At 40.4% G+C, this 15,612-nt stretch overlaps 1 protein-coding gene across 3 annotated transcripts in view; it reads right to left on the minus strand.

The window, feature by feature from the left end:
* The window catches only part of FBXL20 (F-box and leucine rich repeat protein 20), an 85,880-nt gene that overhangs the window by 17,301 nt on the left and 52,967 nt on the right, over positions 1-15,612 (minus strand). For all 3 annotated transcript variants that reach the window (XM_055133089.1, XM_055133090.1, XM_055133091.1), the window contains exons 4-9: positions 13,617-13,691; positions 12,229-12,323; positions 10,534-10,602; positions 4,912-5,007; positions 3,393-3,519; positions 1,789-1,863 (exon numbers count right to left, since the gene is read on the minus strand). In XM_055133089.1, the coding sequence (XP_054989064.1) occupies positions 1,789-1,863; positions 3,393-3,519; positions 4,912-5,007; positions 10,534-10,602; positions 12,229-12,323; positions 13,617-13,691 (537 nt within the window). The remainder of the gene's footprint in view (positions 1-1,788; positions 1,864-3,392; positions 3,520-4,911; positions 5,008-10,533; positions 10,603-12,228; positions 12,324-13,616; positions 13,692-15,612) is intronic.

A 15,612-nucleotide genomic window follows, 5' to 3' on the forward strand; every position in this document is an offset into this window, starting at 1 on the left:
GAACACACTTTGTTTCTTCCTTCCAGTTCCTTTTGTTTTAGTTTTGCAAGAGAATCTGTGCTCATTTCTGGTGTAAAGGGAAGAAGCTACAATGGAATTCTTTTAACCTAAAGGGACTGGGAACAGCATGGGGCTCATCATGGTGTAGATTCAATTAAGTGATTTTAAACCTAGAAAACAGATAAGAACAGCAGTATTTAATAGTATAAACATATTTACAAACTTAAAAGTGATAACTGATATCTTGTTAGTGGGAAAACAGAAACTGGATGAAGTTGAAATTTTCTATCAATCACAGATCCATTCATTTTAGCTTTATAACTTTAAAAGCCCATTTTTCCAGTATTTCCAACTCAAATTATCTTGCAAGTTTTAAATCATGTTAAAATGAAAAAGAACACATAAATTACATTAGAAAACAAAGATGTCACAAATAAACATCTTAATATGTTGGCTCTGATCAGAACTTGAACCTGGCCTGCTAGTTTTAGTAATTTTGTGTTAAGCCTCAAAATAAAGTTTTCTTGTCATCTCTTAATCAAACTTAGGTTGCACAGACAATGGGGAAAAAAAGCCTCTAAATTTAAATTCACCACTTAAATCAGAATGTTTCAATATTATAAACTAAAATAAAATATAGATAAGAAATAGATGGTACTAAACAGATGCAGATTTGTCTTGAGAATCTGCTAGAGAAGACATGAACTTTTCTTATATGTCACTCAAACATGATGTACTGTTCATCACTGAACAGAGTACCAAAAGGTCAAGGGAGAAAGTGACCAATAAGAAAGCATATTAAGAGAACAATGGCATTCGTGTTATAAAATATTAAGAAATGAAATAAAAATGGCAAATGGCAAGCTCTATGAATAGTACCTACTACTTATGTGCACTTAACATAAACACAAACATTTATTTACAAATATATAACTGTGTATGCATAAACAGACTGAGGAGGATCAAGAACAGTGTTTTTCTAACACTGTAAGAAGCGTAACATTTATAATAGTTATGCACGCTTTTTCCCTCAGATGAAGTAGTTTTTCTCTAAATGAAATTAGGCAAATTCTGGTTGTTAGTGATTACAACATCTAGAACTGAAAAGGGCAGTCAAAAGGGAAAGAAATCCCATCCCTTTAATTTTGTGTCCAGGAGCTTCCTAGGCAGGTCATTATCAGAACCACCTCTCAAATCCTAGAAGGTGAGGTTGCTAAAATTGCATAAGATGTGGCCCTTCATGCATTCACCTTTTTTTTTTTTTTTTTTGCTTTTTGGGTCACACCTGGCGATGCACAGGGGTTACTCCTGGTTTTGCACTCAGGAATTACTCCTGGCGGTGCTCAGGGGACCATATGGGATGCTGGGACTCGAACCCGGGTCAGCCACGTGCAAGGCAAACGCCCTACCCGCTATGCTATCGCTCCAGCCCCATGCATTCACCTTTAAGACTTTCAAGTTTCTTGTGACCAAACTAGAAGGTTAGGGCATATGCTAAAAGTTTAGCAAAAAGAAGCAAAACCTTGTTAACTATTTTTACAGTGCCTCATTCAGAGGCAGTGTATATTACGTAATTTTTCCAGGCAAGAGAAAAATGCTTAACGGTGCATTATCAACCTTTTAAGACCCTGAAAAGTTTTAGAAAATTCTTTGCTAGTTTTGGTGAGATCCAGGAGATTGGAGACAGACACAAAAAAGTTGGTAGTCTGATCACAGCTAATGTGAACTAGAAGTACAACTTGAAAAATTAATTACTAATACTGAAGAGTTGTGGGAAAGGCTTCTTACTAAGCAAGTTTGCAAGTTCAAAGTCACCAGTTCAGGACAGTGTGCACCTATGTACTTGAGAGCTTCATCTTCTAGCTAGAAGATTAAAAAGAGAGAGAAAATGATTACTGACATTGCTGTTATTTTATTTTTATTTTCAGACACTGCTTTTACAGAGTATTTAAAGTGTAATACACATTCAAAATACAGCCAACAAGTTTCAAAAAAAAAAACTAGAAACAAATAATTGAGTAGTGATTCATATAACTATGGCGTAATTCATATGATTAATGTGTCAGCGTATTTAATCAGTTCTGACCACATAAAATTCACAATATCACTAAGTCAAAAAGATAAACACTGTCTACTGTTTATGCAACCCTCATGTAAGTTAAATACGCCCTGAGGCATTTTGCTGGGGAATTATGAAGGTGAAATAATTCCCACTTTTTCTTTTACTATGTAAGCATTTTAAAAAACAAACTTCAGAAGCAGGAGCTGAGAAAGGAATTCAGTTTATATGATGCTGGAAGATTAGTGCCATGTGTACAGTGCTAAGAACAGATGGCAAGTCATTGATTGTAACGATGCACTCCAATCAATATTTTCTAAGATTCCATAAATAACCAGAAACTCAAGCTGTTGTTTAAAGGCATCATGTCCAAAGCTATGCTTCAAACAATGAAACCCCTCCCCATCTTTGCCACGGTAAAAGAATGAGGGCATTTTCAGTGGAATCCTGGTTTTAAGTAATCATTAATAAAATAAGGTAAAAGTCTTGCAGCTGTTGGTTAGTCAGTTCTACCTACTTTTGACTACAGTCTTCCAGTTAATAGTATTTTCCACAGCAAAACACCAAGAGTGTTAAAAAATTTTCTTTTTCTTTGGGGGATAAGAGAGGTTTGGGCCATATGCAGCGACACTCAGGGCTTACTTCTGGCTCTGCTCTCAGGGATCACTCCTAGTAGGGTTTGGGGGATGATATGGGGTACTGGGGACTGAAGTCAGGTCAGGCATGCACAAGGCAAGTACCCTACCTGCGGCACTATTTCTTCAGCTGGAAAATCAAACTTTCTATGACAAAATCTCTACTAGAAAAGTGACTGGGAGGAAATGAGCATCAACATAAAATACAGGTTGCTATATACTGGATGCATTTTTAGAAAGCTAGTAGTGGCCTATAACTCATGTAATGTGCCAGGACTAAATCTTAACTTGCTTACAGATTTTTTCCAGATGAAATTGCACAATACCTTTCTAGTCTATGTTGCATGACCAGAATAATTTTGTCTCCCTTGAAACATTTATTTTTGGACAGTTGTTAATTTGTCTGTATCTTTTTGTTTTGTTTTTGGGTTATAACCAGTGATACTCAGTGATACTCCTGGCTCTGCAGCTCAGGGGATCCAGGCTGAACCGAGGTTGGCCCTGTGCAAGGCAATCACCCTACATGCTGTACACGACTGTTCTGGCCCCAGAGTCTACACCTCTTAAGGAACACTTTAATTTCAAATTGCTTTGGTCCAAGATATCTAACAATTACCTATCCCTCAAACCAACATCTTGGAGTTGCCTAATGAAGTTCATAGCTTCCTACCTTTTACAAGCACAACATGGAGTATTACCTGTGTGCAGCCTTTTAAGAATAAGGCCTTGAGACCCCCACAGCCTCTCACTAGTGCTTGGATACCATCCTTGGTCACTTGGTCACACCAGGAAATGTTCAACTGCTCCAAAAGTGGACATCCCTCACTTAGGATAAAACAAAATGAAACAAACATGTAACTAAAACTAATTTCAAAGGTACCAAAATCTTATTTTATTGGCTAGTCAGGGAATGAACATTACCTCGTGCTCTCCCCCACAGAATATATACTTCTACTTAATACAGACTTATAATAGACATTCCCATATACAAAAGCTGACTTATCAATGTTGTGGTGTTGGTATGTATCATACAAGGACCAGTTCAAACCCAGCAATGCTCAGGGATTACGCCTATTGGGGCTTGAGGGACCATATGCGGGGGTGGAGATTAAACCTGGATCAGCTGAGTGCAAGGCAAGTGCCTTACCAGCTGTACTATATCTCTGGCCCCAAGTTTTCTGTTTTTTTTTTCTTTTTTTTTCTTTTTGGGTCACACCTGGCGATGCACAGGGGTTACTCCTGGCTCTGCACTCAGGAATTACTCCTGGCGGTGCTCAGGGAACCATATGGGATGCTGGGACTCGAACCCGGGTCAGCCACGTGCAAGGCAAACGCCCTACCCGCTGTGCTATTGCTCCAGCCCCTGGCCCCAAGTTTTCTGAATAAATGATATTATTTAAGGGAAAATCGTTGATAAATCATAATGGGAATGGTGTTAACCTTATCCTTATTGTACATGTCAAAGAGCCTTAGATAATTATGTGTTCAATAATCACAAAGTCTAGAAATCAGTTTATCAGTTTTAGATCACTTAGAATCTACTTAACTAAATCTCTACTTATGTTTACTTATTTTTTTTTGTTTGTGGGCCATACCTGCCAGTGCTGAGGGCTGATTCCTGGCAGTGCTTGGGGGGCGCCCCCCCCATGTTGCCTGGGGATTGAACCAGGCTCAGTCATGTGCAAGCAATTACCAATTGCACTGGCTCTGGCTCCAATACCATATAGGCTTTTTGGGTCACACCTGGCAATGCTCAGGGGTATACTTCTGGCTCTGCACTTAGGAATCACTCTTAGGCTTGGGTTCGGGGGACCAGATAGGATATTGAGGGTCAAACCCGGGTGATCACATGAAAGGAAAAAAGCCCTATCCATTGTATTTGACCCTCATGAGATGACCAGGAAAAGCTCTTCAGATGGGTTCTAAGTGATCAAAGTAGCTAACACCAAGGTACTTTAAACACTAAACTATGATACGAGCCTTCCTCTCCACCCCCAACCCCTTTGAGGATAAAAGCCTGAGGGCTCAATGTATCAATTGTACTACCATTCATAAAACCTAGTTATCTCACTGAATACAATTGGTTACTTGGGCAAACTGTTAAACAAAAAGTCTACTGTGAAATGTAGTACATATTCATCCACAAGTCTGCTTCATTTCCAACTTTATTAAAAAATGAATAATCTGTTCAGAATATTGGGCATTCTGATGATTTACCTCAGAGCTTTAAGAGACATGTTTGTTATTGAAGTACAGGAAGCCAAGTCAAGGTGCCTGAGTTTGGAACAGAACTTGCTAAGGCTAGTACATGTACTGAAAATGGAAAAAAGGAGAAAATGAGTAAGAACACATCCTTAATTTATCATACATGCTGCTTATTAAACATGTGCCTGTATATAGGAGCTGCCAATACTCCCATCCCCACAGTGCTATCAACCTCAGGACCTTTCATGCTGAGGAAGAGGCAGGGGTCATGTACATCAGAAAACAGTGCTCCTGCACATGAGAATTTATATGAGAAAGGGTGCTTGATGCATGTTTGTGTCAATAGCTATAACAGCACACTGTACAGATGATAAGACATCTACAAATGTCTGGCAAATGTTAGAATCCCACAATGCTCAGAAGTGGTGAGACAGATGGAAAGTGTCATCTCTGCTCTTTAATCTGGTGGATGGTAGGTAGCAAACAAACAAAAAAAGGGACTTATGCAAGGTATAGAGGACAAGACCATACTGGTCTACAGTAAGTATTATTATGACCTATTTTCCTTTTTATTTTGTGGTGCTGGGCAGAGAACGCAGGCCTCACACATGTGAGGCATGTGCTGTATCATGGAGTCACTGCATGCCTGGTTTATGTTACAAATTTTCTTTTTCTTTTTTTTTGATCCTACATCCATGCTTGGCTGCATCCAACAATGCTTAAGGAACCATGAAGTGCTGTGGATCAAACCTTTGCACATGCTGAGCTGTCTCCCCCACTCAGGCCCCTTTCCCACAGTGATCAAGTTATCTGAATTTAAAAATATTATTATGGAAAATTTCAAGTATATGCACTAAGTGGATAGAGGACATACATCATAATTAAGCTCTGAAGTTTATCAATATTCTTATATTTCATCTATTTTCATCCTCATTTTGCCCTAGTATTCTGTTATTTTTCAAAATCAATTAAAAAATATTTTTTTTTTCTTTTTGGGTCACACCCGGCAATGCACAGGGTTTGTTCCTGGCTCTGCACTCAGGAATTACTCCTGGCAGTGCTCAGGGGACCACATGGGATGCTGGGATTTGAACCTGGGTTGGCCTCGTGCAAGGCAAACGCCCTACCCACTGTGCTATCGCTCCAGCCCTCAATTAAATATTTTATGAGCTTCCCCCTCCCCATCATAGATGCTGCTGCAATAATGGGGCCCTGCTTGCATGCTGGTGTTCGGTGTTCACTGGGGTCCCACTCCTTTTTTTTTTTTTTTTCCTTTTTTGGGTCACACCTGGCAATGCACAGGGGTTACTCCTGGCTTTGCTCTAAGGAATTACTCCTGGCGATGCTCGGGGGACCATATGAGATGCTGAGAATTGAACTCAGGTTGGCCATGTGCAAGGCAAACACCTTACCCACTGTACTATCGCTCCAGCCCCGGGGTGACATTCCTTATCTGTGATTTAGGGCATGTTCTGGGTGGACTGCTCGGGGAAGATGCACTCCTGTCTGTCCTGCTGTTGGGAACCATTTGTTATTGGGATCAAAGACAGTTCAACTGTCAGGATCACATTCAGCACATGTGTGGCCCAGAGATCTAAATGACAGCTACAAGCTTGCAAGGCAGGTGCTTTAAAGATGAAACCATTGACCAGTTCCATCTCTGTTCCAGTTTACCTTTGTTTTTGTGTTTGGGGCTGGAGCGATAGCACATCGGGTAGGGCGTTTGCCTTGCATGCGGCTGACCCGAGTTCGATTCCCAGCATCCCATTTGGTCCCCTGACCACTGCCAGGAGTAATTCCTGAGTGCAGAGCCAGGAGTAACCCCTGTGCATTGCCAGGTGTGACCCAAAAAGCAAAACAAAACAAAACAAAACAAAACCCACCATTGTTTTTGTGTTCTACCCAATGGTGCTCAGGTGGTGGTGGTGCCACGGGACCAAATGTAATGCTGGGGATTAAATCAGGGCCACAGTCAAGGCAGTTCCATGCAAGCTAAGTGTTTATCTCCTGCACTACCTCTCCACCCCATATTCATTTTATTTTTTTGGTCTTTGCATTCAAGATATACTCCTGGCAGTGCTCGGGGGACCATATGGGATGACAGGGATTTAACACAGGTTAGCGGGGACTGAACACAGGTCAGCATGTGCAAAACAAGCACCCTATCCAATGTACTATCTCTCCGGTCCCTTACTGAAAATTTTTATCATTATGCATGCTGGGTTTTGCCACGTGCCTTTCTATATCCAATGAATTTATCTATTGAAGTTGAACGAATCAGCTAAAAACAACTATTATCTGTTTGTGTGGGTGAGGAATAGAGGCTCAGGCAGCACAGAAGGTACTGGTTAGCTGCTATCACGGCAGAAGCTAAGTGAGTGCAGTTTTTCTTCCAAGTTCATTTTAAGTGGCTGTTGACAGACTTCAAATCCAAATTTCATCTCACTCACGTGGCACGTAGTAAGTTTTAAGTCCGTGTTGGCCATTGGCTGGAGATAACAATTCCTGGTCAGACAGGAGCTAGAGCTTTACATGCAAGAGCCTGGGCCAATCCCTCGCACCATTAGGTGTGAACCCAAACCCCAAAAGACAGACAGAATAACCAATTCCTATCACATTGACCTCTACCTCTACTATGCAACTTGCTTACCCAGAGCCAAAGTCCTGAGAAAAAGTAGAACAAGACAGAAATTAGTCCTTTTGTAATTTAATCTCTGAAAGTGTTATCGAAGGTCTTTTGCAGTGTTTCATTGTTAGAAATGAGCCACTATGTCTAGTTCATTCTCAAGAGAAAGAGATTATACAAAGCTGTGAATACTAACTAGGAGGGGGGAATTATTTGAAGGCCATTTTAGAGTGTGCCTCTGTAACATTCAGATGACCATGTGATTTTAATGCTTGATTTCAGAGAGCAATTAATCTCACCTGCTGCTTTGGCTATACAGTCCAACAAGCCAAACTGCTCTGACATTTATCTATCATGTTGGGAATTGAACTTCAGGCAGCTTCTCTATTCCTGAGCAACCAAAGTAACCCAGACACACTTATTCATTCATTTTTTCTTTGGGGGCCACACCTAGCAGTGCTTCTGGGATGGTAAATCCAAGACAGTGTTGAGTATCTGTGGCAAACCTGATATCCTTGGCTTGTTCCTAAGCTTAAGGGGAAATAGTAAATATGATTCTAGGTTTCTCATGTAATTAATCAGATTTAGAAAGTTGTCATTCTTTTTAAAAAATGCATGTGCTACCAGTGACCCATTAGACACTGGTCCCTAGAAATATTATTATTATTGAACATTTAATTTTGCAAAATGCTTTTTTCTAGACTTAATGAAGAAATAAAATCTCTATTTTATTTTTATGCCACATCAGGTGGTACTCAGGACTTATTCCTATCTCTGCACTCAGGGCTCAGGACCATTTGGGGTGCCAGGGATTGAACTTGGGTTGCCTGCGTGCAATGAAAGCACCTTACTTGCTGTGCAATCTCTCAGGAACCCAAAATCAGTTTTTCTGGGATAAATTCAAGCTGGGTATGATTTTTCTTTTCATATATTATTGCGGACAGTTTGATAATATACACATATATACTCCCTCTGTCCTAACGCTTGTAGCTATTCTGAGATGACAGTGGATCAGGCACACTTGGTAGTGGTGCTTGTTGTGGGGTGTGACTCTTTCAGTTTTGTTGTGTGGCTTCTTAGGGGTCACTTATGTGACTGTGGTGCTTGTACGAGACAGCAGCGTGGAGCCACTGGTGTGCACCACTGGAACCTAACACTTACAAGGCCAAGTCCCTTTTGCCTGTGAACCATCGTCTGAGACCCTGGCTTTATTGGGGGTAAGGGCTCTCAAGCAGTGCAATGAGTTCTGGGGCTATTCTCCAAGATGCTCAGCCTGGCTCTGTGGGCTGATGGACCCAGCTATGCGGTGTGGCTTGTGCCTAGTGGAGATGGGGACCAAACCTGGGCTCTCAGCATGCTGGGCATGTATTCCTACCCTTTAGGTTAACCCCTCAGCTCCACTAACAAAAACAATGTAGTATGTTATCAGAAGCAGTAAAAACAGCCTTGTATAAAAATCATGTTTTTCACAATAATCTATACAGGATTGTTGTTTTTCTAGATACCAAATATACTCCTTTAAAAATTTTGTTTTGTTTTGGGGTCACACAGGGCAGTGCTCAGGGCTTACTCCTGGCAGGTATGGGGCAATCATATGTAGTACCAAAAATCAAACCTGGGTCGACCGCAAACAAGGCCCCTACCCACTCTATTGTCACTCTGGCCTCTGCTTTTTTCTTTTTTTTCCCAGTGTCAGGGACTGGATCCAAGTTCTTGTGTATGCAAGACATAAATTCTCCTGCTGAGTAACAACTGTGATCTCTAAGTTAAATTTTTCTTTATTTTTGTTTCAGGGCCACACCTTGACCACATGGGATCCCAGGATCAAACCTGGGTTGGCTGAGTGCACCCACCCCTAAGTTAAACTCTTCATTTCTATAACATTAAGTATTTAGGGGAGAAAAGAGACAAGTACTTAATCTAGGACTACTAATAGACGCTGCTGGCTGGGAAGGGATGTAAACTAGTCTCTTATACTAAGATTCTTAATCAGTCTATCAAGAATAGTAGCTGTTAAAATGACCAATCATAGTCACCGTCAATGTGTAACCTATGCTTGAATTATCTTTTACTTTCGAAGATTCTCTTAGAGATGGCCTTTTGAATAGGAAGAGTCAGTGAATAATCCTGGCCCCTCTCTGGATAAAAGATGCTTCAGCAGTGTCTTCACTTCATTCTAACAGTTTTAACAATTTGCTTAAAAAACATTTTAATATTATTTGAGGTACATTATTATCAACAGATTCTTGGACTGTGTTTTATGTTTACCTTCTATGATGACCTAACTCTGACATAAAGGATCAAAGCATTAGTTCACTACTTTTATACTGATTGATAGCACTGTAGCACTGTCATCCTGTTCATCAATTTGCTCGAGCGGGCACCAGTAACGTCTCCATTGTGAGGCATTACTGTTTTTGGCATATTGAATATACCACTAGTAGCTTGCCAGGCTCTGCCGTGCGGGTGGGATACTCTCAGTAGCTTGCCGGGCTCTCCGAGAGGGATGGAGGAATCAAACCTGGGTTGGCCACATGCAAGGCTCTCACTCCAGTACCACTGTGACTGATATAGACAAATAACATAATAAGTGCTCACAACATCCATTAACATTGACTTGCTTTTGATTATTAGCATGGCCACCACATATTCCATGTTTAAATTTCACTTTAAATATGAAGATAGGATTTTGGCAGCTTTCAAAATTTAGCTTCTTATTTCAATCCTACTTTATTCGTTTACTTTTGGGCACACTGCTGGTGATCCTTGGCCAACCAGTGCTGCTCAGGCCTGTGGTGCCTCGGATCACCCAGGCCACCCAGCAGCAGCTGCCCTTGGTGGTGCATGGCAGGCAACCCCAGTCCTACTCTAACGTCGCTTTCTCCTTCAAAAATATCTTTCCTTTTTTTATAAAAATCAAGATGAAACCTGACAATTACATTTAAAAGTCTGAACCTAATGGTAATACGCAGGAGCTATAACTTACCCTTCAGAGACAAAATACTTACGCATCTGTTGTCTTTGTACACCCATTTAGGTTCAGTACTTCAATATTTCTACAGTTTTGCGCAAAGGTTCTGAAACAAATTAAAAGGTCTGAAATGAAATGGGTACAGTTTGGGCCTGAGAGCATGGGTTCAGGCAACTGTATATGGCCTGTACCAGTCAGGTATGGACCTAAAAAACAAAACCCAGACTGGGTCTGGGTATCAAAGTAGCTCACAATTATGAACAAATTTAATTCTAACACAAACATTTTTCATGTAAAGCACATGCTCCAGCCCATTGCATTATGTGTCTAGTCTCAACCATAAATTTTTTTTTTTTTCTTCTTGGGTCATACCCGGTGATGCACAGGGATTACTCCTGGCTCTGCACTCAGGAATTACCCCTGGCTGTGCTCAGGGAACCATATGGGATGCTGGGAATTGAACCTGGGTTGGCTGCATGCAAAACAAATGTCCTACCCTCTGTGCTATTGCTCCAGCCCCTCAAACATAATTTTTTTTGAGGGCCACACCTCATGGTGCTGACTCCTGGCTCTGCACTCAGGGCAGGATTTGAGAGGTGAGATGAGGTGTTGGGGATCAAATCCAGGTTAGCTGTGGGCAAATGGCTTAGCCGCTGTACTAGCTGTACTATCCTCCAGTCCCCTCAACCAAAAATTAAAGATTTTTTTTTTTTTTTTGCTTTTTGGGCCACACCTGGTGATGTTCAGGAGTTTACTCTTGGCCCTGTGCTCAGAATCACTCTTTGCAGTGCATGGGGGACCATCTATGATACCAGGGACTGAATCCAGGTTGGCTGCATGCATGTACTTTCTCTCTAGCCTCTCAACCAGAAAATTCAATGTTATTTATTTATATATATTTTTGCATGCCACCCAGCCTTTTTTTGGGCTGGGGGAGCAAGTTAGTTTTTATTGAAATTTATTCAGAAAGTTGTGACGGGGAGAGAAAGGAAGAAGTATGTGTTCACAAGAGAACACAGGCTTTTCCAGAGGGGAAATAGGCAAGTGAAGAAACATCAAGACAAAAAAAATGAGCTACATGTTCAAGGGAGAACAAGGGCTTGACGAACAAGCTCCAATCAGAAAATTTTCAATACGAATATTTGTTAACCAAGGTTAAAATTATCCTAACTTTGAGTAAATTAAAGCTGCTAAAACCCTTACTCATGGCTTCAAAAGACCCGTTTGTAACATGAAAATCTGGTGGGGTTTGTTTATTTTTTTGGGTCACATCCAATGATTCTCAGGGCTTACTCCTGGCTCTGCACTCAGGATCTACTACAGATGGCTACCTTATGGGATGCCACAAACTGAGCCCATGTTGGCCTCATACAAGGCAAATGCCCCCTACCCACGGTACTATCCCCCTGGCCCTCAAAATCACATTTCTTACTGCTTGATGTAAAGTTTTGGCCACCTTAGCAGTGCTCAGGGCTTACTCCTGGCTCTGTGCTCAGGAATCACTTCTGGTTGTGCTACGGGGACCATATGTGATGCTGGGGATCAAACCCAGTCAGTTGTGCACACTCCTGTACTGTACGGATAGTACAATTAACTGAACTATGGCTCGTAGCCCTGAATATTTTGTATGTTTGGGTTCAGAACAACTTAGGATTTAAAAACTAGCCTTTTGTGGAGTGACAGTGTACTGCTTATTTCAGCAAAGAAAATAATATAATCAGTAGGTTCTTGCCTTAATGCATTGTCTCCTACTCCAAGACACCCACGAAGACTTAGCTTTCGTAAAAAGCCCCCACATCTTTTTGAGATATTCTCCACTACCCGGCCCTGTAAAAAGACAGGAAAACAAAACAAGGTAAGTAACCCCATTTTTTTTTTAAATGCATCCCCTTATTTCAATTTAAAGATTTAATTAAACAAGAAAATTTTAACCTGGAATGAGAAAGCTTTTGATTAATCCAGCTACATGAAACATACCCAATACTGTTATTCTGTTCAAATGTAATATGTTTTTGTATTTCAGTAATAATGTTCTATAGTTATCATATACTACATGAATACCGAATCATCCTTACTATTAGTTTTCACTCAGCTTTTAGTGAGTATTAAAGTTATTATTTTTATATCCTTTATACCATTTTTTTTCCTTTTTTCTTTTCCTTTCTTTTTTGTTTGGTGAGTCATATAAGATGGTGCTTATGAGCTACTTCCAGCTCAGGGGACTGTGTGGTACTGTGGACAGAGCCTGGCACCTTATCATGATGTTTTTTTGATGCTCAAAATAAGACCTAATAAACACATAATGGAACTTTGCTGAATGATTTTGTGGGCTGTGTTGTTTGAAATGTTTATACCACCAACATTAGAGAACTTTACAAAACCTAAATCCAGCATGTTAGTGGGTATTATTTTAATAGCATTCTAAAAATAATGAAAAGCACAGTGGAGGATTTTAAAATTTCTTACAGGGATTCTCAAGACAACTGAAAATATGAGTAACACTTAGTGCTTTGACTACAATGAGAGAACCAAGAATCACAGAGCTCAACTTCAGGTTAAAATAATTTGGTTAAGCCAATATGCTTCTACACTTGAGAGAGAAAACTTCATTGAAAGATAAAATATGAAGCCATGAAAAAAACAGGGCAAAAACACTCCCTCAGTAAAAAAAATTTATTATGACTTTTATCTTATTCTTTTTAAATTTCATTTTCAAAGTCATGTTAAATTAGCTCTACCCCACAAAAAATAACCATTTAAAACCACGATCCAAAGCAATGATCAAGAAGTTATGTAAATATTTACCCAAAAGTTAACTCTACTTATTTCCCAATAAACAAAAATAATAAGGTTCTCTTTAAATGAGCAAACACAGGGTCACATTTTCACTGCAAAAATTAAAAAATATACTATTAACATAAATTTAGTATACCATTAAAATAATTCTCATTCTCAAAACAAGCTCTTGGAAACATCGCAGGCTCCTATGAAGTTCAGATGCACTGAAATTAATAGTTTCTCTCTCAAGGGAAAGGAGATTTATATGGTTGAGACTAATCTGTTCCATGCTGTAATTACAGACTAACAAGAGAAATGGGGCCACACGCTGCATAATTATACCTCAATATCCCTCTGGAAATCAAACAGGTCAATTCTTTGCCAGTTACTGCCATCCAGAGCCAAAACATTCCAGGCCTATTTTGAAAAAAAAAAAAAAGAGAGAGAGAGAAAGAGACAAAATGAGCTGAATATGAAACAAAGAAACAAGTTGGCAATATTTTAAGTGATAATTCAATTTACCAACAATTTACTGACCAAAAATTTTCACATCTCAACATTAATTCCTAAAAGGCTTATCTTCTTTCTGACTCATATTCTTTATATTTTTCCTTTCCCACTGATTCTTTCATAAATGGTGATATGAAAATTATCAGTTATGAAAAACCTTACCTTAGAGGTCTGGGGAAATCAGGTAGTAATAAATATAACCAGATGCTACTTTCTACCTGGAAGATTCTAGTTTCTCATAAAATAAGATGGTTCAGCTGATGAAAAGCAAGTCTCACTTCATTTCTCAACTGGGAACAAAAGGATATAATAGTCTACAGACTGTTATATATGCTATCTATAGCTTCACTGGTTGGTCTAGACCTCTGTTAGTAATCTGTCCATTTACGGGGAAGAGAGTGGAGAGATAGTACAATGGGTAGGGGACAGACTTGTGTGTGGCCCATCTGGATTCTATTCTGCCACCCAATATGGTTTTCCAAGACCTCCAGGAGTGATCCCTGAGCGCAGTCGGGAGTAAGCACTGAACATTGCGCATCGTGCAAACTGGGGCCACAGTGGGTTAAGCATCTGCTTTGCATGCAGTTGACCGGGTTTGATCCCTCACATCCCATAAGGTTCCCCAGCATCACCAGAAGTAATTCCTGAGTTCAGAGCCAGGAGTAACCCCAGAGCATCACCTAAGTGTGCTCCCAGCCCTCCCCCCCACCTGCAAATTTCTTAAGTTTGGCACTGGAGAGAGTTCAGTGGGTTAAGGTGCTTGTTTTGCATGTAGCTGACCTAGGTTCAATCCTTGGAATCACATATGGTTCCCCATCCAGCACCACCAGGAATGACTGCTAAACACAAAGACGGGGGTAAACCCTGAACACCACTGGTTGTGATCCGCAAACAAAAACCAGAAAATCTTTTACATTTTCATTGTTGGGGGAGGGGTGGAGTTTACCCCGTTAAAGGTAAAAGACAAACCTAAGGGGCAAACAAATTATTAAAATTACCGAATTACAAATTTTAGAGGATCAGTTCACTATAACAATCCAACCATGGGTATAATAACCTGTGTTCTAAAAAGGAAACTGATCTACACTTCTAAGTTTTCAGGATAACTGCCAATTAAACAACAAGAAATATGTTGAGGGGCCGGGGAAGGGGAAGGTGTTTGTCTTGCCTGAGGCAGACCCAGGTTTCATTTTTGGCACAACATATGTTCCTCCAACCCCACCAACAATGATCCCTGAGTACAGAGCCAGGAATGAGCCCTGAGCACTTCTGGTTGTGCTCTCTCCCCAACTCCTGGAGAGGGGGAAAAAAAAAAGCCATTGAACAGTAGTTGAATGAGGGTAAATAAGTATCTGTTATTCTAGGAAGCTAAGTAGTTTGATAATTCTTTGTTAGGTTTTTTTTTGAGGCCTATGTTTTCCCAACAGACTGAAAATAATTTCCTTTTAATTTCAATTGTATTGGGTACCTTATTTAAAGCACTACTTGACCTAGAGGTGTGGTGCCACAGCAGGTCAGCCTGTATCCATGGGGCGAGTGCATGAGCACCCTGCTGTTGCCTTGAGGATTCCTGATACCCCCAAATTGCTGCTGTGTCACTGGTTGGACCCTAACAACTCAGGAACAAGTTTCCCAAGAAATTATGTGGCTAATTAAATGGCTCAGTTACACAAGCTCATTTATCGGCCTTGTTTCAGAGACCCATAAATAAATCTCGGAAGAGACCAAAAGCCGCAGTTAATCTTGGACCCATGCAAGGCCAGGGTAAATCAGAAGGGTGGGGGAAGGGGAAGGTCAGAGCTTGGTGCCACCCAAAGCAGACACCCCA

Source organism: Sorex araneus, chromosome 3 (genome assembly GCF_027595985.1).
Source record: "Sorex araneus isolate mSorAra2 chromosome 3, mSorAra2.pri, whole genome shotgun sequence".
In the NCBI taxonomy this organism is placed as follows: Eukaryota; Metazoa; Chordata; class Mammalia; order Eulipotyphla; family Soricidae; genus Sorex; species Sorex araneus.